At 43.2% G+C, this 25,371-nt stretch overlaps 1 protein-coding gene across 5 annotated transcripts; it reads right to left on the bottom strand.

The window, feature by feature from the left end:
- Positions 1-262: 262 nt before the first annotated feature.
- PGM3 (phosphoglucomutase 3) lies at positions 263-25,371 on the bottom strand. Of its 5 annotated transcripts, none has more exons than XM_060030287.1 (13): positions 25,187-25,371; positions 22,924-23,129; positions 21,260-21,444; positions 18,509-18,576; positions 12,082-12,215; positions 10,966-11,161; positions 9,386-9,543; positions 7,716-7,799; positions 5,104-5,202; positions 3,443-3,559; positions 2,401-2,523; positions 1,405-1,578; positions 263-397 (listed from the first exon to the last, which is right to left on the bottom strand). In XM_060030287.1, the coding sequence occupies exons 2-13, from the start codon at positions 23,125-23,127 to the stop codon at positions 308-310; spliced, it is 1,632 nt and encodes a 543-aa protein (XP_059886270.1). In that variant the 5' UTR covers positions 23,128-23,129; positions 25,187-25,371; the 3' UTR covers positions 263-307. The 5 variants fall into 5 exon arrangements, with proteins under 5 accessions (XP_059886270.1, XP_059886268.1, XP_059886269.1 ...); XM_060030285.1 differs by lacking the exon at positions 25,187-25,371 and adding an exon at positions 24,573-24,662; XM_060030286.1 differs by lacking the exon at positions 25,187-25,371 and adding an exon at positions 24,546-24,647.

The following is a 25,371-nucleotide window of genomic DNA, read 5'->3' as shown; positions in this document are numbered from 1 at the left end:
CTTCATGAATTTTTCCTTGCATATATTATAAAGTTAATGACTGAATCATATACTTAAGCTCCAGCAGTTTACATTAGTGTGATTGATATTAGGGGTAAATTTCAGTTTTTAAAAAAACTAAATTTTAACAAGTATAAGGGCTTACCTATTTCTAAAGAATGATTCTGGTAGTGTTTGTTTAAGAAAAATAATCAGATCTAGAAATACTCCAGTAAGGTACAGACTAAGCACTTATGATTATGTGTTTGAGCCTGTCACAATAAAAAGTTTTTAAAAGTCTAGTTTCTAAAAAATATAAAAATTGTCCTCAGAAACCTGGTTGAGGTCTTTCTCCAATCCCTCCAGCCAGCTGAAATACTGCCAAGCTCACTTCATATGCAAGGCTGTCCGCATTTTCCTGCAAATTACATGAAAGGATATTAGATGAGAAAGACACAGCATCTACCAGGTTACTTGCAACTTTAGGGGAGGCAGCTTTCTGATTTTGATTCACTAACAAATATTCAAATGAGAACTTTTTTTCATCTTTCAGTAACAAATTACAAGACCCTCAGATAAATGGAAAACAAGTCACAGTCTTCTAAATCGGGTAAGTTCCTAGTTAACTAATTTTATAAGCTGATTTGATTATCATGCTAAAGCTCTGAATAAATTCAACAGAACCTAGTCCTTAAAGGCAAGAAGGCCACAACCAGCCTAAAGAGTAAGTAACTCTTAAGGCCCCATCCTCATCCACTAGGGATATTTATTCAGTATATTCTGGGACGGCCTAAGCTTCTGCAGAAAAGCTACTGTATAAGTTAACGGTAAATATCTCCTTCTGAGAGCTATTTACCTAGTCACCCCACTCTAACTGCCTCAGCTGAGCAAACACTTTTAAGTCTTTGACCCTATCAAGAAAACAGAGGCACAGAGCAAGGCTGTCATTTAAAGGAAATATTTTGAAAAACAAATTGAAGAGTCCAGAGACAAAGATGAATTTCAAGCAGTATGGATGACGGTACCAGTTGATTTAGAAATGGACTTGAACTAACCAGCTATTTTCATAAAGCAACAGGATGTTTTTTAAATGAAGGAAAAAGGTATACTCCACTTCAGGATGCATATGCTTAATATGTGTCAAACTAAGTACGGTTTAGTACACTAAGTATTTATTAGTTATTCATGCAGCAGTTAGAAATATGACACTTTCAGGAAATTAGAATAAATTATAAGAAAAATATATGGGGGAATTCTGTTCAACTGTGTAACTACTACTGATGAAAATAACCTAAAAGGCTCCATTAATCTCACACATTAGAGATTCCAACACCATTAAAATAGTTTTCTCTCCTGCTGCCTGCCCTCCTCCACCTATGTTAGACTCTCACTGCACATTCCTCCAATAGAATTGTCCCAGCTTACCTGCGAGTCCGCTTCTGCATAGACTCGGACTATGTCTTCGGTACCAGAGGGCCGGACAAAAGCTCGAGAAAGCCTGTACTTCTTCACCAGCTCATTGATGGCTTCCTGGAGTCCTGGAGGTTTAACTGCTTGTCTTTCGGCATCTGTGGTGCTAATAACTTGCCTGTCTGCAACCTAAGCACAAGCATTTCTCATTTGTTACCATATCACACTCCCTTTCACAAGCTTAACCCATTCAACCTAATTCCCACCAAAAGATTATGGCCATTTCATGTCAACAGGAACAGGCCCACATTTCAGCTTACTGTACCACAAAGAGTACAGCACTGAGATTTCCACACTGTATTACAGTTATTACTAAAACAATGGCCAGTAAGTACTGTATGACTTAATCATTGATCAAATAATCTTAGGTATTTAAAAAAAGAGGGTCATAAGAATCTCCGGAAAAAACTGATCTGAACAATCGGCAGCCGTTTCTGTGAGCTCTGGCTTCCATATCTCTGTCTTTCAAAAATTCTGTTGGTGAATGTGTAATCTGGTATAAATCTGTATAGAAATCAACCAGCAATTTATCTGAAATGCCTTTAAAAATTCTCTTTCAGCCCACAGATTCTACTTGTCAGCATCTAGCCTCTGGAAGTACTCTGTAAACCAAGAATAATGCAGAGGAAATATTTACAGTTCAATCAACAGGCTATCCAAAACTCGCTTCAAAATAATATTAGGGACATGGAGGGCACTTGTTGAAATCTGTTCTCTCTACACATGTATCTTTTAAATTTTTTATAATAAAATCTTTTAAAGTGATACATAATATCATTTATACTAAAGTTAGAAACCAGATACTTCTAAATAACAATAGAATGGTTAAGAGCGATTCTGTAATTTTTAAAGATGTGAGAAAATAGTCTTTTCTATGCAATATCTATTTACAGAATGCAATTGTTTTAGTTAATTTTCAGAAAAGAAGTAATTTTAAAATCTCGCTCACACCTTAACTTTGAGCTGTCTGTTTGGAAGATCTGTATAGAGGGCGTCCCACTGCTGTACGGTCAAGCCCTTCAGAGCCAAGATTGCCTCAATCACCAGCATGTCAGAAATAGCATCACCAGTTGCCTGCAAGATGCAGAAGCAGAATACAAGCAGAGCGTGGATATGAATGCTTCTGTCTCAGAAAACCAATCGCCATGTCCTGGCTGCCCTCCCCACCCCACCCCCGCCCCCAATGCAGGTAACTGACGGGGGTAAATACAAACTACAACGAGGGAAAAAGGTATCCATGGAAGACAGCAGTAACAGGTCTACCAAGAATACTGAGACGAGCCTGCCTTTAATCTTCCTGCTCATCTGTGAAGTGTAACGAACTCTTAAGGTTCCAGCATTAACACTGTATGACTCAAAATTTTACTTACAACTAGATCCCTTTTGAGACACTATTGCCACGATGATGGAAGGCCTCATGCATGGTAAAGTGGAGAAATAGGAGCTTTGGTGGTAAGACACACCTAAAGTTGGATCCATACTGTGCCACTGAGTCGCTCTAAGTAAGTCTTTGTTTCTTCATTTATAAAACAGGAATTATAGTGACCCCTCTCCCTCTGTTACTGCAAGGATTACACAGTGAGGTATGGAAAGTGCCCAATATGTGCAGGACCCTCAAATATTAGTTCTTTTGCTTTCCGCTGACCTACACTTTGCTCTTCCATTGCCATATTCTCCACTCCAATCCAATAATCTGACCCACATATGTGCCTTGTCAGAGACTATTTTTCCTGAATTCCCTTGAGAAGGCTGGTTTCAAAACAGATGCTTAGATACATTTAGTAGCTGAATCTGTTGACTCCAGCTATAAGCTACTCATTACTTGAAAATATGAAGCACATAAACATTGTCACTGCATTTCAGTATAAATCTAAATTGTTGCAAGGAAGCCGCCACAACTTCTCCACTCTGATGTTTTATACAGCACGTTATTCTGTCCACCTTCTGAATAATGTAAAAGTAACCAAGAGTCCACCACCCCCTCGGTTCTGACCTGGTTAAACAAGTCAATCACGTTTTCAAGCATCTTAGCAGCTTTCCTTTTCTTATCTTCTTCTAATTCTTTTGCTAGTTGTTTTATCTTCATTTCAGCAGCTTTACTAAATAGAACCTACAATCAAAGCATAACAAAAATCAGAAAACACTATCCATGCCTCAGTCTTACGTACCATCATCCCAACTAAACTGCTTTTGAAACTCTCCATGACTCTGGAGAAACTGAGGGGAAAATGGCAGCCTTAGAATGTATGAAATTAGTATAAAAGACCAAATCAGAACTCAGAAGATATTACAAGGGGGGTGGGGGGGAGTTCCTTCATGGATTATAAAACTGGGTTATCAAAATGTAAAGATTACAAATAAAATATCCCATTGGCAAAGGAGAATGCACATGGTGAGTTTATGATGTTGCCCTCAGCCAGCTGAACCAGTGCTGGGCAACCAGGGTTCCTTAAGCCTTATCTGTATCCATTTTACTTTGAAGAATATAACTCACTGCAATTAGTACAGTTTTCTTGTCCTAAGTTTTTAAGGACATAAACTAAGCAAAAGTAGAAAAGAGGTTCATCTTATATATTACATTATGGCAAACAGTGCCATGGATGTTTAGTATAATAAACATCATGTTGCTCAGGATTCCTGCCATTCTGACTTGCCTCGCCCATGCATGATTTTAGTGCCTTCGGAGGCCCAACACTAAAGAGGAAGAGCTACACTACATTCAGCCACTTGATGATATACAAAGAAGTTTGCTGGTAAACTAAGATGCACACTGGTCACTTGTTTTGTGGAACCACGGCCATTTCCATTCATTTACCCTCCACCAGGAGACCTGAGCAGATGCGACATACCTTATGGCCTGTGAAGACTAAAATATTTACTATCTGCCCTTCAAAATAATTTACCAACCCCTGCATTAGATCACTGAAGTTATATTTTAATTGCATTTTCTAGGAACTCGTTTTTCTTCTCATATTCATGGCCTCTAGAAGCCAATTTTGAATTAATGAAAATTATTTGACCTAGATAAAATTTTCTGTTAGCCACTTCAAGTCCATTTATGAAATGAGGCTACGTATAAAAAAACATTTAATAAAGAAATATTCTGAACGTTATGAATATGCTAAAGACCTATTAATATACGTTAAAATAGTGAATGTTATGATACGCAAATTGTATCTCAAACCTTTAAAATTTTCTCTGCTAAGAGCCATAAAAAACTTTATATGCCAATTCTAATTACTTTAAACTCATTTTTAGTTGCTAGTAACTTAACTCTCAACCTTTCCAACACTTTTCAATTCACCACAGCTACTGAACTTTCCTTTTGCCACGTATGGCCAGTTGAAGGAAAATATTTTAAATAGGATGTATAGACCGTCTGGTTGTAGGAAAATTAAGAACTGCCATGTTTCTGAAAAAACTATATTATAGGAACAAATTAGTATTATCTCTTCACACTCGAAGATCATTATAACCTAAAAGAGCCATAGTTTCACAGAACATAATAATATATTAACTAAATCTTATTCTATCAATCACCATCCCAATCATTTCAACAAAGTGGAATATTACCTATTACTACCCAGATACAGAATTCCATCACTGGAGAGAGGCGCCAGCTAAAGCCAGATGCCACTGCTTACGAGAACTTACTGTGCCATGCCCGTTGGCTTCAAAATAAACTCCAATGTCAAATTCCTGAGCCTTGTGATGCAGATGTTTTACACCAGTTTTAGTACAATAGACAGGTACCTGTAACACACATGTTTAAAGAAACAACAGCAGTTATTCAATCAGCAGATATTCACTGTGTACCTCTCATCCCAGGGAACAAAGCTTCCGGAGCTTAGTCTAGTGAGGAAGACAGCTAAGCAACTGAAATACTAAGTGTTAAGTGTCACTGCGGGGGAGTGAGAAAAGCAGGGTGAGAGTGTGAGAGGTCCCTTACAAGATAATGAAAGATCCCAAGTTGGGGAGTGACATGATATAATTGTTTCTGAAAGCTCCGTGTAGCTACAGTGTGGAGAATGGCTTAGAGCGGGGGTCTGCAAGCTTTTACTATAAAGAGCCAGATAACTAATATTTCAGGCTTTGCAGGCCATGTGGTCTCTGTCACAATCGCTCGATTCTGCCACTGTAGTGCAAAAGCAGCCACAGACCATACAAAAACAAACGAGCACGGCTGTATTACAATAACACTACAAACAGCTGGCCAGCTGCACGTCGCCCACAGGCCACTGTCTGCTAAGCCCTGGCTCAGGTTAGGCGGTTTCTAGGGCTAATCCCAGTAAGAAATCACGGTGGTTGGGACAGGAACAGTGGGTAGCGAAAGCCTTGGATGGATCTGCGAGACAAGCATGGCTAAGGAAAGACGGCAGCAAAACTGCAAAAGAAAGCAAGCTCAAATGAGCCTGGCATTTAACTGGATTCAGGGGACCTCAGGAATGGCTAGTGCTGAAAATATTTAACCCATAAGAGAATGTGTTGAGAAGGAGTAGCTTCTGATGTTGTTTCTTCAACAGGGCATTTTACTATAAGGAAGTTTTGAGACAGAAATTAAGAAAATACTCAAATAACCCTAACACAGAATCCCTATGAAAGGCAGGCAACTGGGCCCCAGCTGGCGTCCCTTGAGTAAGTTTACTGTGACCATATATTTAAATCAGGGCACAAACCAGCAGCCTCCAGGCGTGTTTTATTTGGACTACCCACTGTTTCTTTTAAATTCTGACTCAGCTGCCAAGACTTAAAAGGCAGGCAATTCACACAACAATTCAGACTTCCAGCTTCTCCTGAAGACTGCCCAGAGCGGGCAGCAGCTGGCCTGGCACACCTTCCTAGTCCTCGCCTGCCCGCTGGCTTCGTTCACTGCCCCCATCCAGATCCTAAAGGAACCTGACTTTGTCACTCCTGCTTTAACAACAATAGAATGGCCACAAAAACTACTAAAATGCAGACATTTGAAAATGGATACACAAATGCTGGAAAATATTACACTAGCCAGGGAAAAAAAGAATAAAGGCAAAAAGACCCAACTTGGGCCCTGCAGCCTCTAACTCTTAAAGCGGGTAGCATGGTACAGAGGCTAGTCACCTACCTGGTGGATGCTGGGGAAAAAATCAGAAACAAAATCTCCCACCAATCCAGAAAACATCTCCACAGAAGAAGAATAAGACAGGCTTTATTACTGAGTAAGCGTTAAGCCAGACTGTGATGCACATCTCAGGCAATCTGCTAAGAGACGGCGAGACAGGAAGAAATCCCACCCTTTGCAGAGCTAAAGATAGCTAGTGACCAAGATCTCTCCTCAACCGAACGTGAGGGAGGCTCCTTTGAGCCTGAATAGGTCCTGTCCTTGGCCGTGTCTGCAAGAGCCCAATTTTATCAGGAATCTTTTGCTAACTCACTTCAGCCAGAATCCCCCACTCTCAATATCTGACCAAAGTCCCTACCCGGTAGCAACTGATCACCCAGGCCTGCCTTCAGCAAAACAACTGTTAGGTTGGTTTAGCCAGAATCCCCCCTAGCCGCCCCCGTCCCTCTTCGTACTTTCCCATGCACCAACCCCTCCCTCACACCTTATTCCTTGGCTACAAAATCCCCATTTTTCCTTGCTGTGTTAGGAGATGAGCCCAGTCTCTGTTCCCCGCTACAAAACCCCATGGCGATATATCTATTGAATAAGCCTACTTCTTAGGAAGACATCACAGTACCTTCTGTCACACGGAGTTTGTCCTAAATCTACCCGATAAGTGGAGTGGCCACTGGTGTCAGCTAACTGCCCTTCTGCAAAGGAATAATACAACTTCTCATCTCTCTCTGTCAAGAAGATAGGTGTCTGGCTCTAAGTGGTAGCTAGGTGAAACTCTCAGGAGGCTGAGGCACGGGATGCTATCTTCCTTGACGTTTATATTTCAAAGAGGTGACTCCAGGCCCTTATGGTAAACACTTCTGAACTGTAAAACTGGCCTATTTCACCTAAAAAGGTTGATATTAATTTCAAAAGGACAGAGGAAAAAATTGTAAGTTTTCTAAAAGAAATACTCTCAGAAAAAAGAGGGAGGAAAGTCTCTTTCCCTTTTTGCATTAGGGACAATTGAACTTTTTCTTATTTTTGATTTCTGTTTATCCTTAAGTAGACAACAGCTCAGCTTCGTGCACTTCAACCTATTTATTTTTGTGAGGGCATTATTTTCCTCACAGAAGCATCTTACAATAGAAGATAATGATGAAGAAGCTACCTGAAAATGGAAATGTTTCAATACCTTCATAACTTCTTCCAGGTAGCGTGTTGAACTTCCATTGGCATATGCAGTTTGTACGACACCAAGACTCAAACTGTCTCCAATCTGGACAAAAACAAGGACAATTACCTTGCCATCAAAAGTAAAGACCCTACAAAAGCAAACCTATAATCAAGAGTTCTAAAGGATGACAAAATTATCAGCCAGATCAGCTGTGCCTTAGTTTTATGCAATAAACAACTCACCAAAAATTTACATGTATGCCAGAAAAAAAGATAAAGTACTTCTGAGCATTATTTAAAGCAACTGTACAAGGAATCCTTTTTTTTTTTTTCTAAATCACCTGATTTCGTTTCTGTTACTCCACAGTTTGTATCAGGATTCACCCTTAGTGCTGTATATTCTGCGGGCTTGGACAAATGTGTAAGGACACGTCTCCCTCTCTACAGTATCATATACAGTGTTTTCGGCCCTAAAAAGCCTCGTGCTCCACCTATTCATCCCGCAGCACCCACTTCCCCCCAGCCCCTTGCAACCACTGATCTTTTAACTGTCTCCACGGTCTCTGCGGGATTTTTTTGCAGAATATCATGTAGTTGGACTCATACTAAAATACACAGCCTTCTCAGATTGGCTTCCTTCACTTAGTAACATGCATTTAAATTTCCTCCACGTCTTTTCATGGCTTGATACATCTTTTTTTTTTTCTTTTTTCCTTCACTGCTGAATAATATTCCATTGTCTGGATGGACCACAGTTTATTCGCCTATGAAGGACATCTTGTTTGCTAAGGAATCCTTTTCAAAGAAACCTGTGGTTTCTTGATCTCTTTCTCTTTCGTTTTTAATAAAAGTATACACTGAATTCCTAAAGTACACATTTTCCCGATTGTGATAATTATCATTACATTTTATACTTACAGCTAACCTGAGATTTCCAAAAGAGCATAACAAAATAAATCTCACGTTACTAAGCTTATCATAATCGTGGTAAATAAATCCCTCAGAGGAGGAGATTTTCTATTTAAACTTGAGGCTCTGGGGAATGATGTTCGTGGAACCCTCATTAAAATATCAGTTATGAAGAAACCAAAACTTCGTAAAGCTGCAAATCATGAAACTTTTTGCCAGTATGAAAAAGAAAAGACTGGGCTTCCCTGGTGGCGCAGTGGTTAAGAATCCGCCTGCCAATGCAGGGGACACAGGTTCGAGCCCTGGTCCGGGAAGATCCCACATGCCGCGGAGCAACTAAACCCACGTGCCACAACTACTGAACCTGCACTCTAGAGCCCTGGAACCACAACTACTGAGCCCGTGTGCCACAACTACTGAAGCCCGCACGCCTAGAGCCTGTGCTCTGCACGCAACGAGAAGCCACCGCAATGAGAAGCCTGCGCACAGCAACGAAGAGTAGCCCCCACTCACTGCAACTAGAGAAAGCCCGCGTGCAGCAACAAAGACCCAATGCAGCCAAAATAAATAAATAAAATAAATTTTTTTTAAAAAAAGAAAAGACTACTCTCTTCAGGTTCCAAACCAGAGCCCCAGTGTTGAAATGACTGGAATGACCACTTCTCTGTGTTTTCTGGCCACTTCCCACGATCATGCCTCAGACATTCAAATGACTGCCTGATACAGAACAATCTCCCCAGTGAGTCTTGCTTGAAAGGGCAGTCCGCCCCCGCACCATACCTCCAACAGGGGTTCCTTAAGGAAACTGCTAATGAGTGCTGCTATCTTGTCTCCGTCCACGAGATGAAACTGACCATCTGCATCATGGTAGTAGTAAATTATTCTGTCTGCATCTCCATCGAAGGAACAGCATCTTTCATTGGACTTCATTTCGATTCCTGCCACACAGAATAATTCAAAATGAATAATTCAAATTAATTGAATAATTCAAAATAATTCAAATTTCTTCAGTCTAAGAAAGGGGGATAAAATTCAGTGTAAAGAGTTTTCGGTTTTTCTCTCACACCAGTTACAAGGGAAAATTCTTGCGGTTAAGTATTGATCGTAAGTGACCTTCTGTGTTACGTGGAAGCACGTCTACTACGACTTTTCAAGAGGTGTTTAAAATTATCCTTCCAGGGCTTAAGCAAAATTAAACATGTGCTAGGCAAATAGAGCCTGTCCTCAAGATTTACAAAAATCAAATGTCAGTTGAACAAAGTTTCTCCCAATTTGTAAACTGAAGCCCAGCTGAAAGGAATAAATGTCTTTATAACTGCAGATAAAGAACCATTACTATCCTTACATGATCAAGCAGAGGGTACAATCAAATATAAATAATTGGAGTGTTTTGTCATTGAGGAGAATCCTGATCATTTCTCCTGTCTGAAGCGCTACATAAACATATGTAATTGTTTCTGTACCTGAATGGAGATAACAGCTTCAAAATCAAGGGAAGAGGATTCATTTAAATGGAAAGAACATAAAAATAATTATCCTTCCGAACAAAAACCAATGTCGTAAGCTTTAAATAGTATACAGGTTTACTGTATACAGGGCAAACTCTTTCACAGCTAAGTGAAAAAAGAGCATTCACAATCAATCTAAGCTGAAACCCGATACAATACTAAAATAAAATTCCATTTTACAAGCCAGAGGTCTGGCAATACAGATTCCCACATAGTGTTTTGAGAGCTACACGTATTGAATTGAATGCAATTTCCCTAGCACCACAATGTCCTTTCTCATATAAAAAATAACCGGCAGTAGATGAGGTATGTGCTCGAATCCTGAAAAAAGTGATTTTTATTTGTTAACACCATCAATAACAAGAAACACTGGTCATTAAGAGCAAAGGATTATAACCTGTGAGAGACCGATGGCTTGTGTAACTTGTGTAAAGTTACTGAAACCTCAACAGCTGTGTCACATCAAATCTTAGACAATGTGGCTGTTCCTTTGCCATGACAGCAGCGGACGGACAAACCCACCCCATACCTACAGAGACTGAAACCCTCGGACAGAGCCCAGGAATCCGTGTGCGGACCAGCCCTCCAGGTGATTCTGATGCCTGCTAAAGCCTGAGAGCACTGCTCTAGAATCCCACCTTGATTTTGCTTTCTCCACCAGATTTCCTGCGCCCCGCCCCGTGAGGAGTGCTGTGACTTGCAGGCAGAGAGCAGCCTGTGCTCCATGTGGTACCGAAGAGCGGGAAGAGGCCCGGATGTGTAACGGCGGCAGGGCCAGGACCAGCTCACCTGGCCAGCTCTGTTTGTGAGACTGGTTTCAGGGAGAGCGTGAAAAACACATCTTTCACATACCCTGAGGAGGTTTCTGATGACTTTTCACAAAGTCAGCCCCACATAAATGATTGAGCTTCCCTTTGGTCCCATCGTTAAACAGCTGCACTGACAGCCCCTGGGAGAAGTAGTGTTTCATTTCTCTCAGCTTCAGGGCCCCTATGCCGTTCGCACAGTCAACCTTAAGTGTTCTTTGGCCATCTCCACTGCAGGAGGCCTGAAAAGGAAAAGACATACGTAAGAAAAATTTCAAGTTGTAACAGTGAAGCATGGCATATACATGTATATATAAACATCTTCCATTATTTCAGTTATAACTCGTCTGTTTTAACCCAGGAAACAAAAGGGTACACACATTCAGATGAAAATTGTAAAATACCAAAGTAAAATGTTAAAACACCTTTTTTCGGACACAGACACTGGAACAGTTGCGTTGACTAAATAAATGATGGAAATGAAGCTGTATTAGAATTTAGCCTCCATGAAGCAAGGTCTCTTACAATATTATAGTCTGTATTACACGGCAGGCATTCAAATACGGGCATGAGTACACAGATGAGTGAGCAGTCATAACACCCGTCCTTCTCTTCAGAGCATATTACACCACCGGGCATGTCTGGCTTTTCTCCTGTCAGTCTCCTCTCCTACCCATCTCACCCCAGAATGTAAGTTCTCTGAGAGCAAAGGCTTGGTTTTGTTTAACTATGCCTGACAATGACATACATCGATATTTTCCAATCAAATGAATTACACCCCTCAAATCTCGTTCAGGTTTAGGAAGCTAATTCACCTCGAAGAAAGGCTTTCTCAACAGTAGGTGCCTCAAGTATGACGCCAACAGCACCTACAGTAACTCTAAGACCAAATTCCTCTGAATGAACACAACGATAACCGCAAGTACACCACTCTTCTCCCCCGGTGAGCTCAGAACATATTACACGCCTTGCCGAGCAAATGCCAACCAAGAGTTAGCAGGATACAAGGCCCAGACCTTGCAGAGCGCTAAAAAGAAAAAGAAGACGCGCCACATTTTTGGAAGAGGAGGAGGGGTAACAAATATCTAATTAAAATAAACTGTTCAACTGATGTTATTTTGGTCATCTGCTTAAACTCTAACCACGTTCAAGAGATTTTCACCTGTTTGGTAAGTTCCACAAAGGCTGCAGAGAGTTTCTGGTAGTAACCTTCTATGGTTGCCTTTCCATACTGGCCACTGGTGTTTCGACAGTACACCATGTAGTGCAGTTGGGGCGTCGTCAACAAACCATAATCTGTCACAGAAATACAAAAAGCAATTTACCACATTCCTTAAGAAAGAAGAAAAGTTTAGGACTCATACTGTGTGAATTTCAGGGTGACAAATCCTCTTCAAAAAAAGACATCTCGGGCTTCCCTGGTGGCGCAGTGATTGGGAGTCCGCCTGCCGATGCAGGGCACACGGGTTTGTGCCCCGGTCCGGGAAGATCCCACATGCCGCGGAGCGGCTGGGCCCGTGAGCCACGGCCGCTGGGCCTGCGCGTCCGGAGCCTGTGCTCCGCAGCGGGAGAGGCCACAACGGTGAGAGGCCCGCGTACCGCAAAAAAATAAATAAATAAATAAGACAGACATCTCAGAAAACACAAGAAACACTAACTTTGAAAACTATCCGGAAATATGCATAAACATCCACTGAAATCATTATAACTACATGTCACACTGTGATATCATGATTTATAATAAGAAATATACATTTGGTCTGTGTCCCCATTTCTGGCACAGCCTCTAAACCCTCTTTTCTTATGTTAATGGGGTGACTTTTGGACAGCCCTCAGACACTTTAGGATGGGGCCGGCTGCCAGGGAACCAACCACAGGATTAGAGAGCTGAAACTTTCAGTCGTCACCATCTCCTCCCTAATTCCAGGGAGGGGAGGACGGAGCAGCAAGAGACCGAGTTCAAACACCAATGGCCAGCGATCTCATCAATGATGCCTATGTAACGAGGCCTCCACAAAAACCCTGAAGGATGGGGTTCCAGGTTTGGTGGGCAAGTGGAGATTGGGGACAGTGGCCTGCCCAGAGAGCACGGACACTCCACGCCCCTTCCCATATAAATCTCTACCATCTGGCTGTTCCTGGGTTATACCCTTTATAATAAACGTGTAATCTAGTAAGTAAAACATTTCCTCCCTGAGTTCTATGAGCCTATCTAAGCAAATTAATCGACCCCAAGGAGAGGGCTGTCAGAAGCCCAGGTGATTAATTAATTAATTAATTAAAAAAGAAGCCCAGGGGCTTCCCTGGTGGCGCAGTGGTTGAGAGCCTGCCTACCGATGCAGGGGACACGGGTTCATGCCCCGGTCCAGGAAGATCCCACATGCCGCGGAGCGGCTGGGCCCGTGAGCCATGGCCGCTGAGCCTGCGCGTCCAGAGCCTGTGCTCCGCAACGGGAGAGGCCACAACAGTGAGAGGCCCGCGTACCGCAAAAAAAAAAAGAAGCCCAGGTGACTGGCATCTGAAGAGGGGAGGGGCAAGGCTTGTGGCACTGAGCCTTTAACCTGTGGGATGTGACCCTAATTCCAGGTAGATAGTGTCAGAATTAATTGGTGGTGGAAAAGGCACACATTGGACACATACTTGGTTCTAAAAAAAATATGAACTACTACTGAGAGCAAAAACCAATCATTTAGTATAGACGGGTAGCAGTATAAAAATAGAGCAACGTAGAAAAGTAATAACTGAGTTCTATTTCCAGTAACATTACAAACTATGTAATTCAGATGAACCCTCCTCCCGAAGACAACCAAAAATGCTGAGTAAGAGAAAAATCTCTTTTTAAAAAGAATTACAGTACCAACATTACAAAGGAATTAGGCCAAAATTTACATGAAGAGAACTCCAGGATGTGAGCTAAGGGAAGCCAATTTTGCTCTGAGGACATTCCTCTAAATAAGAAGTTGAGCAATGGTTCTCAGTGCAAACAGTCCATGCTGGTCTAAGATGTGCAACTGGGGGAACAGGCTCTCATGAGGCTGAAGCCCCAAAGGACTATTCTTCAAACCATAATTCGAAAAGATACAAGCACTCCAATGTTCACCGCAGTACTATTTACAATAGCCAAGACATGGACGCAACCTAAATGTCCATCGACAGATGAATGGATAAAGAAGATGTGGTACATAAAGACAATGGAATACTACTCGGCCATAAAAAAGAATGAAACGATGCCATTTGCAGCAAAGTGGATGGACCTGGAGATTATCATACTAAGTGATTAAGTCAGACAGAAAAACAAATATCATATGATATCACTTACATGTGGAATCTAAAACAAAAAAACAAATGAACTTATTTACAAAACAGAATAGACTCACAGACTTAGAAAACAAACTTATGGTTACCAAAGGGGAAACATGGTGGGGAGGGGTAAATTAGGAGTTTGGGATTAACATACACATACTATTCAATACTATATATAAAGCAGATAATCAAAAAGGACCTACTGTATAGCACAGGGAACTCTACTCAATATTCTGTAATAACCTACGTGGGAAAAGAATCTGAGAAAGAATGGATATATGTATACGTGTAACTGAATAACGTTGCTGTGTACCTGAAACTAACACAACATTGTAAATCAACTATACTCCAATAAAAAATAAAAATTAAATAAAAAAAAAAAGGACTACTCTTCGGTGCAAGAGTGGGTTAGAAGTGAATCAGCCCCCAGGGCCTACTCCCCGGAAAGCTGTCTTGGCGCCGAGCAGAGCAGAGTGGGAAGCCCACCCCGAAGAGCTGTCACCACAAGCACAGGCCTCCCACAGACACCCAGTTCAAATTCACGTAAACACGGGATCAGAAGAGCCCTGGCATCAAAGAACCTTGTCACCCACCGGCCAGGTAGTACCCCCAGGCCCCAGCAGAAGCAAACACTAAACTCAGCCAGGGAAATACACCTTTATCATAAACCTCAAAAATGTCCCACAAATAATTTTCCCAGAAAACAGCTTACAGTCAAAAATAGCTAAACACACAAGAAAGGCACCATAAGCAAGAAGCAAGAGAAACAGCAAAAGTGGACCAGGATCCAATCAATATTCCGTGACGAAATCCCTCAGTGGTCTTCAAAGTCAAGCACAAGAGCTTGGACTGGAAGCAGAAAGTCACTTTAAGCTCTTGAGCCCTGCAGTTATGTAACAGAAACGGTATTGTGTGAAGGCAACTTTGGCTCTGATATAAGGATTAGGTGAGAGGAGGTGGAAAAGCTCAAAAATAGTGAGTAAGAGCTTAGACTAGCTTAATGGAAGTGTGTAAGGAGAGAAAAACCATATTCCAAAGACACATACTGAAGGATGAAACAAAAGGATTTTGTGACCGATATCAAAATTACCAAATAAACATTTACTAAATGACTATTATAGACAGTTACTCAGTAAAAAGCATCACCATCTATTCCACGGAACAACCCAGAAACCTAGAAGCCATTCTTCACAGCTCTAGCCTCATCACATATCACAAAATCCTTTGCATTCATTACTAATTCCACCTTTTTCCATTTCTCTCACTAGCATCAGTCTTGCACGAACTACTGCACAGTCCCCCCTCTCTCCCCCCTGCCCCTCCCTCCTCCTTCTCTCTCTTCCCCCCTCGCTCTCTCCCCTGTCCCCTCCCTCCTCCTCTCTTCCCCCTCCCACTCTCCTCCCCCTCCCCCTCCCTCCTTCTCTCCCCGCTCCCTCTCTCCCACTCCCTCTCTCTCTCCCTCTCTCCCCCGTCCTTCTCTCCCTCTCCCCCTCCCTCCCTCCCTCCCCCTCTCCCTCCCTCTCCCTCTCCCCCTCCTTCTCTCCCCCTCCCTCTCTCCCCCTCCCTCCCTCTCTCCCCCTCCCTCCCTCTCTCCCCCCTCCTTCTCTCCCCCTCCCTCTCTCCCCCCTCTCCCTCTCTCCCCTCCTTCTCTCTCCCCACTCCCTCTCTCTCCCCCATCCTTGTCTCCCTCTCCCCCTCCCTCCCTTTCTCTCCTCCTCCCTCTCTCTCCCCTCCCTCCCTCTCTCTCCCCCCTCTCTCCCCCCTGCCTCTCTCTCTCCCCCCCCCCACCCCCCGTCCCCCCACAACAAGCCAAAGGGACTTAAAGTGAAAATGTGATCCTATTCTCTGGCATAAAGCCCTTCAACAGAGTCCCACTGCATTTGGAGTAAAGCCCCAATTCTCACCACGACCTGTAAGGCTTGGAATGACTTGGCCCCTGCTTACCTCCCTCACCCTATCTTCTACTAGCTTCCCCCAGTCTCTCTGTGCTGCAGTCACATTAACCATCTTTCATTTCCTGAAATACACTAAGCTGAAGAGAAAAATGAGCAAAAGGTTTAAAGAAAAGAAAAAAAACACTCTCAAATTTTTCTAGATTAAAACCCTAGAAAAGTGATGGTTCTAGAGATAGAATGACAGTACTGGAAAGTTCAACCATTCTGGGGATGACAGAAAGAACACAGTCTGGGACAGGGTGAGACATCACTCAGACCAATGCTTTCAAACCTCACGCCAAGCCTGTCAACAGGTCATGGAATCTACTTAGTAGACCCAGCCATCATTTCTGCATTTTTTTAACAGATGAACACATGTCATTGAGTATGGGTAAGTACGGTTCACTGAAACTTTCATTTCAGTCATACACACAAGCACACTAGACACGTCATGATACAAAATCGGTTTCTTACTGTAGGTTGTGATACGCAGTGTAACAGACTCCTAGAGGGCTGTATGTAGCAGGTAGTCAAAAATGGCAGATGAACTGATGAGTGAATGAATAAAAGAATATATGCAGCTGGAGCTATGGCAGTAAAGATACTCATTCAGAAATGAGGCAGAATGAAAGCGAGAAGTGAGGAATGCCACATTAGGAGAGACAGAAGAGGAGCCCGTGGACAAGACCAATATGCAACAGTGGCCAAGGAAGTAGAAGTTAAAGAAAGGGAGAGGTCACAGTGTGGACTGTTGATGTCATTTCAGGTGATGTCTCTTCACAGACATCAACTGAAATAAAAACTTTAAAATATAAATTCTGAGAGTTATTCTTAGATCACAGATCCCTTTGAGTATCTGACAAAAGCTATGACTCCTCTCCCTAGAAAAGCCATGTGCAGGTAACACAGCACGCTGTATCCAGAGGCCCACAGGATCCCTGCAGCTTAACCAAACACGCCCCGGGAAGCCCAGGCCCCAGGTGAATTCCCGCTTTATAACAGATGAGTGTTGGGGGAGACATTTCCCTGCAGAGGCAAGGATGGAGACTCACCGGCAGTAGGCTTAGTAATGACCAGAAGAGCAAACAGAGAAGCAAACCAGGTGAGTCCTGGAAGAGGCCAGGTTAACTGGGAATGAGGGAACACACAGGAGGTTGAGGGGATCAAGAGAAGGTATTTTAAATGAGAGAGATCTGACACCAGGAAAATTCACCTCCAAGCACAGTGGAGTCACTGCATTCACATGGTGCACAACCAACATGAGAAGAGGATTCCAGCCTGTCTTGTTGCATTTAATTCTTCTTCAGTTGATACAATAGGAAAGACCACCTGTCAGAACTTCAAATCATGATTACAAGTAGGTCAAAGATATTTTCCATCGTTATTTGACCCGTTAACAGCTGACTCCACAAGTGATCAGCTATTCGGGAATACCCGATATTGACAAAAACTCCCCAGAATGAACATCTTCAAGTTACCTCAGGGCTTTTTTTTTTTTTGGTAAACATTTAAAAAAATTTATTTACTTGGGCTTCCCTGGTGGCGCAGTGGTTGAGAGTCCGCCTGCCAATGCAGGGGACACGGGTTCGTGCCCCGGTCCGGGAAGATCCCACATGCCGCGGAGCGGCTGGGCACGTGAGCCATGGCCGCTGAGCCTGCACATCCGGAGCCTGTGCTCCACAGCGGGAGAGGCTACAACAGTGAGAGGCCCGCATACCACACACAAAAAAAATCTACTTATTTTTGGCTGTGTTGGGTCTTTATTGCTGCGTGGGGGCTTTCTCTTATTGTGGCGAGCAGGGGCTACTCTTGGTTGCAGTGTGCAGGCTTCTCATTGCAGTGGCTTCTCTCATTGCGGAGCATGGGCTCTAGGCATGCGGGCTTCAGTAGCTGTGGCACACAGGCTCAGCAGTTGTGGCTCATGGGCTCTAGAGCTCAGGCTCAGCAGTTGTGGCACACGGGCTTAGTTGCTCCACGGCACGTGGGATCCTCCTGGACCAGGGCTTGAACCCATGTCCCCTGCATTGGCAGGCAGATTCTTAACCACTGTACCACCAGGGAAGTCCCCCCAGGGGTTTTTATATCAGGAAATTCAGGATTATAAAGGAAGTTGTCTAAGATCAGCCTTGCCTACATGTTATCTCCTACAGGTAAAATGTAATACGCAAGCCCAGAAAATTTTTTTTAACTTTTTTTAACTTAAAAAGCTAGTAGTTTATATCTAGGAGTCCATTTTTTTTAACTTTGTTTATCTGTAGTTTCAAACTTCTCTAAATTAAATATATATTTATTTTGTGATATTTTTATAAAACTTTTTAAAAGATTAATTTACAAGTCAGGATAAATACATACCATGGAATTGACCTCCTAAAACAGTCACACCGTCTATTACAGACTGTGAAAGTTTCTCACTGCTGGGCCTAGGAAAGAAAAGGAAGAAAATATTACATCCCATCCCAAGACCAACTGAGCTGCTAGTTCTAAAAGCAAATGCAGAAATTCTGTGCTACCAGTTTCAGAATAACAAGTCCATTGTATTTGAACTAAATGAAACCTGCCAAGCCTGAAAACTCGGAAAATACGGGTGAAGTGTAGGCATTTTCCATTAGCCTTTCACAATATATTTCTTGGAAAGAGTTTGGCTTTTAAATGCATTTAGGAAATAGATATAAAGGATACACTAATTAACCTACCTAAATACCTTTTCAAGTTTGACTGTAACAATACATACACCGCCTGAGAACAGTAACAATAGTATTGAAACCACAGAGCATGCATAACCCAGGGCTGGGTATTAAACCACCAAGCGTACACAATCTAGTTTTCATTTTTTTTTTTTTTTTAGTTTTCATTTTAAAAAGTCAGAATAAATTATTTTTCTATCTATCTGAAAATAAGATATGTAAGATATATAACTGCCTTGTAGAAAAAGATGTTCTAGATCATTTAAACCAGGTAATAGACAAGAGGCAAATACTGGGTTGGCCAAAAAGTGTCTTCGGTTTTTAAGTAAAAATAAAAGACACATTTTTCATTTTCACCAAGAACTTTATTGAACAACGTAATCACCCTTTTGCTCCACTACCTTCTGCCATTTTTCAGGCAACTTCATAATTCCACTTTGCCAAAACTTTTTATCTTTTTGAGCAAAGAACTGTTTTAGGTACCTTTTACAGTCTTCGAAGGAACTGAAATTTTTTCCATTAAGAGAATCTTGTAAAGACCGAAATAAATGGAAATCCGAAGGTGCAATGTCTGGTGAATACGGCGGATGAATTAGAACTTCCCAGCCAAACTGTAACAGGTTTTGCCTGGTCATCAAAAGAGACATGCGGCCTTGCGGTATCCTGATGGAAGATTATGCATTTTCTCTTGACTAATTCCGGACGCTTTTCATCGAGTGCCTCTTTCAGTTGGTCTAAATGGCAGCAGTACTTGTTGGAATTAATCATTTGGTTTTCTGGAAGGAGCTCATAATAGAGGACTCCCTTCCAATCCCACCCTATACACAACGTCACCTTCTTTGGATAAAGACGGGCCTTTGGTGTGGTTGGTGGTGGTTCATTTCGTTTGCCCACGATCTCTTCTGTTCCACATTGTTGTACAGTATCCACTTTTCATCGCCCGTCACAATTTGTCTTAAAAACAGAACGTTTTCGTTACGTTTATGTAGTGAATCACATGCGGAAATACCGTCAAGAAGGTTTTTTTCGTTTAGCTTACGTGGAAAGCCAAACCTCAAAGCAATTTACATAACCAAGCTGGTGCGAATGATTTTCAACACCTGATTTGGATATTTTGAGTATGTCGGCTATCTCCCGCGTGGTATAACATTGATTGTTCTCAATTGATGTCTCAATTTGATAACTATCAACTTCAACTGGTCTACCTGACCGTGGAGCATCGTCCAGAGAGAAATCTCCAACACGAAACTTTGCAAGCCACTTCTGACATGTTCGATCAGTCACAGCACCTTCTCCACATACTGCACAAATCTTTTCTGCGTTTCGGTTGCATTTTTACCTTTCTTGAAATAATAAAGCATAATATGCCAAAAATGTTGTTTTTCTTCCATCTTCAATATTAAAATGGCTATACAAAAATTCACCAATTTTGATGTCTGTTTTTAAATGCACGCTGATATGACAGCTGTCACACACAATCTAACAAAACTGTTTCGAATGACGTTAAAGACAACTAAGAGCTACTAGAGCCATCTTACAGAAAAAAACGAATGAACCTTTTGGCCAACCCAATACACATGCAAGACTTTACTGTGAGATAATAATTTGCTTCAGAACATAAGTCACTTGGCTATTCTGTTACCTATAAATCCACAAACAATGGTATTTGGAAGTCCCTCTGGTAACACACTAAGGGTAAAACACCAGTCTAGGCCATTCGGAGACGGAATAGAAATTTCCTTTAGAAAGAATCTCTGGCTAAAACCAGATCTTATGCAAAAGAGAATGCTTCTGTTTCAAAGTACACTTTTAATCTAACATTTTACAATAACACCTTTTTGAAAAGGAAGGTAAGCGCTGCCAAACGTGACAAATGCGCAGAAATAATATAGATGGTTAATGCTTTCCAATGAACTCCAGCAAGGGAAAAATGACCTATGAACCAACAATAACACAGGCTATAAAGTAAACCTCTAAAAATAATGACTTACAATCACATGTTCTTACTCTATGGGGGAAAAACCTAAACCCACAGAAGTAAAGGGATGGGAGACATTTGCTAAGTGCTTCTCTTGTGCCAGGAAACAGGTGTGTTGCACGTACTCATGTAACCCTCAGGAAGGACTGCATGATGTAGGCTCATCATCAACATTGTACAGGTGAGTAAAGGTAAGCTCCAAAAGGTTAAGTGACCTACTCAACCCGTACAGTAAGTGTGAGAGTTGGGGTTCAGACTCCAAAGCCCAAGCTGCAGTAGTGACTGAGCTCCTGCATCCTACTGAAAAGACCAGGACGTGGAGAAGCCTCTCAGGGCAGTTCCACTTTCCTCGACTTTTTTGATTTGTCCCGGGCGCTAAAACAGATGCAACCATCTATGTGGTGTTCCCAAGCAGCTTTCACCAGTAGCTCTGATGGTCACCTGGTATCTCTACCAATCACCACGAAGGCATCTTGGTGCAGATTCACAGCTGCTTTCTCGCCAATGTCCACCAACACTCTCGGCAAATCTTGTTCCTCAGCGTTGGCCAAACAGGTAGCATGCTCCTCCCAGGACGGTGCCAACATTTCACCCAAAGGATCAACCAATTTTACACCATTGTCTTCCTTGAAAGAAAAACAAATAATAAGCCATCTGTGCAGTTGTGAGGGTGAGGCGAGGAAGTAAACCAAGCTGCTTTTCCCCCAACAAAAGACAGTGTTGGCCGGGCAGTTTCACTGGTGACCACTACTGAAGGCCAGGCACTGGGCCAGGTGTTGTACATACCTCACCTCGGTAAATCCTCACAACACACGTTATCTATCTAACTAATAATCCGATGGTTACTCCAATCTTACTTTGAGAAAACTGAGATTCAGAGCAAGTACTCTGCTTATGTTCATACAGCTAGTGTCAGTTCTGATATTAAAACATCAAGTCCATCTGACTCTTAAATCCAACAGCCACTGTGCCACACTAGCTGTTTTAAAAGGCTGTCATCAATTAACTGATGAGGCACAATTCGCCATCAATTAACTGATGAGGCACAACTGTAGCAGACCCAGGACACCTGGAGATCCTTCTCACTATGGCTGGACTCAAAGAACACACTGGCCAGCATGTCAACCAGTGGGTGGTACAGAAGCTGAAAACTGACGCCTAATTCTGGTCTGCTCAAATTTCTGGAAAGAAAAAAAGTGTAGTTCAGAGTGAATGTCAAAGGAAGGAAACAGCTCAGAATTGTTTTAAGCAGTGCTTCTGAAATTAACAATAAATGTGGGGTTCTGTCTACAAATCATTAAGCATGATTTAGCCATTCAGACACTTACACCTTCACAGTGTTCCACATTTAGAAGCTGAATAAGCAACATCCTCTTGTTTTGGGGTGGGAAGGGAGGAGGTTACAATCCTTCACTAACCCACAGAGCTTTAACTTGCTGCTGATTTAGCTACAAAGGCAAAAGTCTCATGTCCTAGCAACCAAACAGAAGCATATTATTTAAGCCACGTATCAGTTATAGGCCAGTACAGAATATGATGGTTAAACTGTCTCAAAAGGAATACTTTAGAAACTTAATTGTCATAAACACTAGACCCATCAGGCCTCATCAGTATTCTGCCCAGGGCTCTCCTTTGGATCCCTGGAGCCATGTGTTTGGCTGTTCACTCATAACGGGAAACTATTCCCTAGCTAGAGAAAAGCTGTGTGAAAACTTTCAAACTGTGCTAAGTCTTTTCAAATGTTTGCCCTCTCCCCTCCCCCAGCTTGCCTCCAATCTCTTTAATCTCTGCTAAATTAACAGAGGCAGCACTTTTTATTACTGATGCTGTCTCAATACAACTAACTTGGAAGGACATTCTGTCACTTCTCAATATGGACACACTCCAAAAACTGACCATCTCCTTTCACTCTCTCCACACCCTTTAAAGAGTCATGAGCTAAATGAACACTTGTTAAGAAAAGAGTTGTTTTAAAAGTAAAGGCATATAGCACTGAGAAGGCACATTCCTAGAATTAGAATTTGTACTTTGGGTCAAAGTCCTCAGAAACTAAGGTTTGGTCTTGCAAATAAACATCTGCTTTATCGGAGCACTAAATGCATTACCTCAGGATTGTGTGATGCTGTTACCATGACTCCTATAGTAGATTTGGTCTGTTTTGACCTCAGGACAGCTAATAATCCCATTCGAAACATGACATGATCAAGGTGTTCTGCTTTCGTTCGAAATCCAGCAGTCCCATATTGAAGAGTGAGTCCATCAGGCTTGGCATGTAATGCTGACTGCTTTGTAACAGCATCTAAATCCATGTCTACAAAATTAAGGAGTATTTTTCAGGCATAAGAAATCTTTCAAGGACCATCTGGTTCAAAAACTGCCATCCCAAACTAATAGATCTGCCTCATTCTGAACCTCCCCCCAAATCCTATGTTTGAGAGCGGAAAAAAATGGTAGAATAAGTCCCGGAGGTTAGCATTAACTGTACTGTTCACTTCAGGACAGACATGAGACTGTCCCCAACAATTCCTGAACCCAAGGCAAACTTAAAATGGTCCATTCCCAACTAAAATGAAGAATCTACACCTAGATTCAAAGAATCCTACAAGGGACCGTATCGTTTTACAAATGGGAACACTTAATTCTGGGTATCAGTTAAACAACCTAAATTTTACATGGGAAGCTGCTGACAGACTGAGGCCGAAGGTCACATTCTCCAGTGGACTGGGGCTGCATATACAAAATATCTGGGAAATCTGTGCAGTTCTTCTGCTATTCCTCCCAGGCTACAGAGACCTATTCCCAAAGGAAAAGCAAAGGGCAAAAGCCTCCTCTCCAAGACTGCCCAGACCTCCCAATACACCTTGCAGTGGATTTTTGTATTTTCGTAAGGGAGGCTCAGGACACCCTTCTAAATTAAGCTCGGAAACTAGCAACATCTTCCTTTTACCTTTCATTTAAAAAATCAAACATCAGCCCTTAGCCCGCTAGTACTTCCTTCTCTGGGATACTCTAACTTTAAGTGGAACTTGGGGCTTCCAACTCTTGTTTTCTTTACTGTCCTTCACTGCGTCAATGAACAAAAGTTAAATGTTTCCTTTTGTCCAGTTGGAAAAAGCTGGCATTCAGGACGCTAATTTAGATTGGCCTAGAGCGATCAAATCTAGTTCACATGCATGAAGACGTTGTATTAAAAAGTGACCAGTCGTCAATGCATCTTGGTTATTTCTAAGGGCGTAAACGAGCTGTTACGTCCAAAAGTCTTAAAAAAAAAAAAAAAAGAGTCAAAAAAATAAAGAGTCAAGGTAAAATGTTTCCACCCTTTCATGCGTTCTAGGTCCTAAAACTACTTTCAACGAGCATGTGAGGGGCTTTTATTGAAAGTATTCTCAAGTCCAAACTGTCCACTATAAAAAAGCTAAGAAAGGCCCCCTTCCCCCCAGTCTTTAGCACCTGGTTAGTTCCCCTCTCCTCCCAGCCCCCGAATCGCCCCACGTTTCCTGGCACCCAGCCCTGAGGTCCCCACCTAGGTGATGGACGAGACCCCTTTCCCAGCTCGAGACCCTCGGGCCCGCGCCTCCAGCCCGCTCCCGAGCCGCAGTGGCGAGTAGGTGTGTCCCGCGCGGCCCGCGAGTCAGTCCGCTAGCCGGCCCGCTAGCCTGGCGGTCGGCCGAACCCCTGCGGACCGGAAGGTCTCCTTCTCGCCGCCAAGCCTCAGGACCCCGCTCACCTCTGCCGGGAGACACCCCCCCGTCACCTCTACAGCGCGGACCACCTCCCTCGCGGCGGCAGGGGGAACCACACTAGACAAGAACCAGACCAGAAATGTCGTCATCCGCAAACGTGGCCCTCCGTGGCTTCCGGCCCGTTGTCCCGCCCCTCAGCCAATCACAGCGCGGGAAGAGTCCGCGGGCCAGGCCCCGCCTCCTTGCCGGTTACGCGCTGCTCGCGCCTGCGAAACTGCGGATCCGCGTTGCGAGAGGGCTTGGGGCTGTTTCCTTTGAATGACTGGGAAGGGTGAGGCCCCCGCGGTGGCCCGGGGGTTGGGGCCGAGGGTCGCGGGCCCTCAGAGCACTGCGACCGGCAGATACGCAGCCCCTGACTCCAAATTTGGGTCTCAGAGGGCGGCAGGGCCCGCGGTCCTGGGAAGCCGGGCTTCCAAGTGGTCCTGGATGGGGGGTACCAGCCCCGATATGAGGCCTGTAACCAGGTGGTCCCGGCCCCAGTGAGTGCCACCCGGCTTCTCGCATCCCACTCTCGATTTTCGAGGTTCATCTCCCAAACGTCTGATTCTGTGGCGCCTTCTCGTGCCCCACCCCCTTCCCCATCCTACCGCCCCAGCTCGCACAAAACGTCATTTTATTTATTTACCTGTAAGACCCCCTCACTAAGCCTGGGCCCCTCGGGGCAGAGGCCAGGTGGATCCAAATCGCCCGGACTCACAGGATGCCGCCCGGAGCCAGGGTGGCTCCCGAGAAAGGCGGAAAGGCCCACCCGGCAGGAGTTCGTGGCGCTGGGGCTGAGGGGCGGCAACTGGCGTGGAGCGCGGCGGGGCC

Source organism: Delphinus delphis, chromosome 14 (genome assembly GCF_949987515.2).
Source record: "Delphinus delphis chromosome 14, mDelDel1.2, whole genome shotgun sequence".
NCBI classification, from domain to species: Eukaryota; Metazoa; Chordata; class Mammalia; order Artiodactyla; family Delphinidae; genus Delphinus; species Delphinus delphis.
This window is presented reverse-complemented; position numbering and strand designations above follow the sequence as displayed.

What these genes read in the sequence shown, in the direction of transcription:
- PGM3 (XM_060030287.1), bottom strand. Translation starts at nt 23,127, where the DNA reads ATGGATTTAGATGCTGTTACAAAGCAGTCAGCATTACATGCCAAGCCT. An exon ending in ACCTGGAAGAAGTTATGAAG is followed by an intron (nt 5,203 to 7,715) that starts GTATTGAAACAT and finishes TGTGTGTTACAG; the next exon opens with GTACCTGTCTATTGTACTAA. An exon ending in ATGCAGAAGCGGACTCGCAG is followed by an intron (nt 398 to 1,404) that starts GTAAGCTGGGAC and finishes TGTAATTTGCAG; the next exon opens with GAAAATGCGGACAGCCTTGC.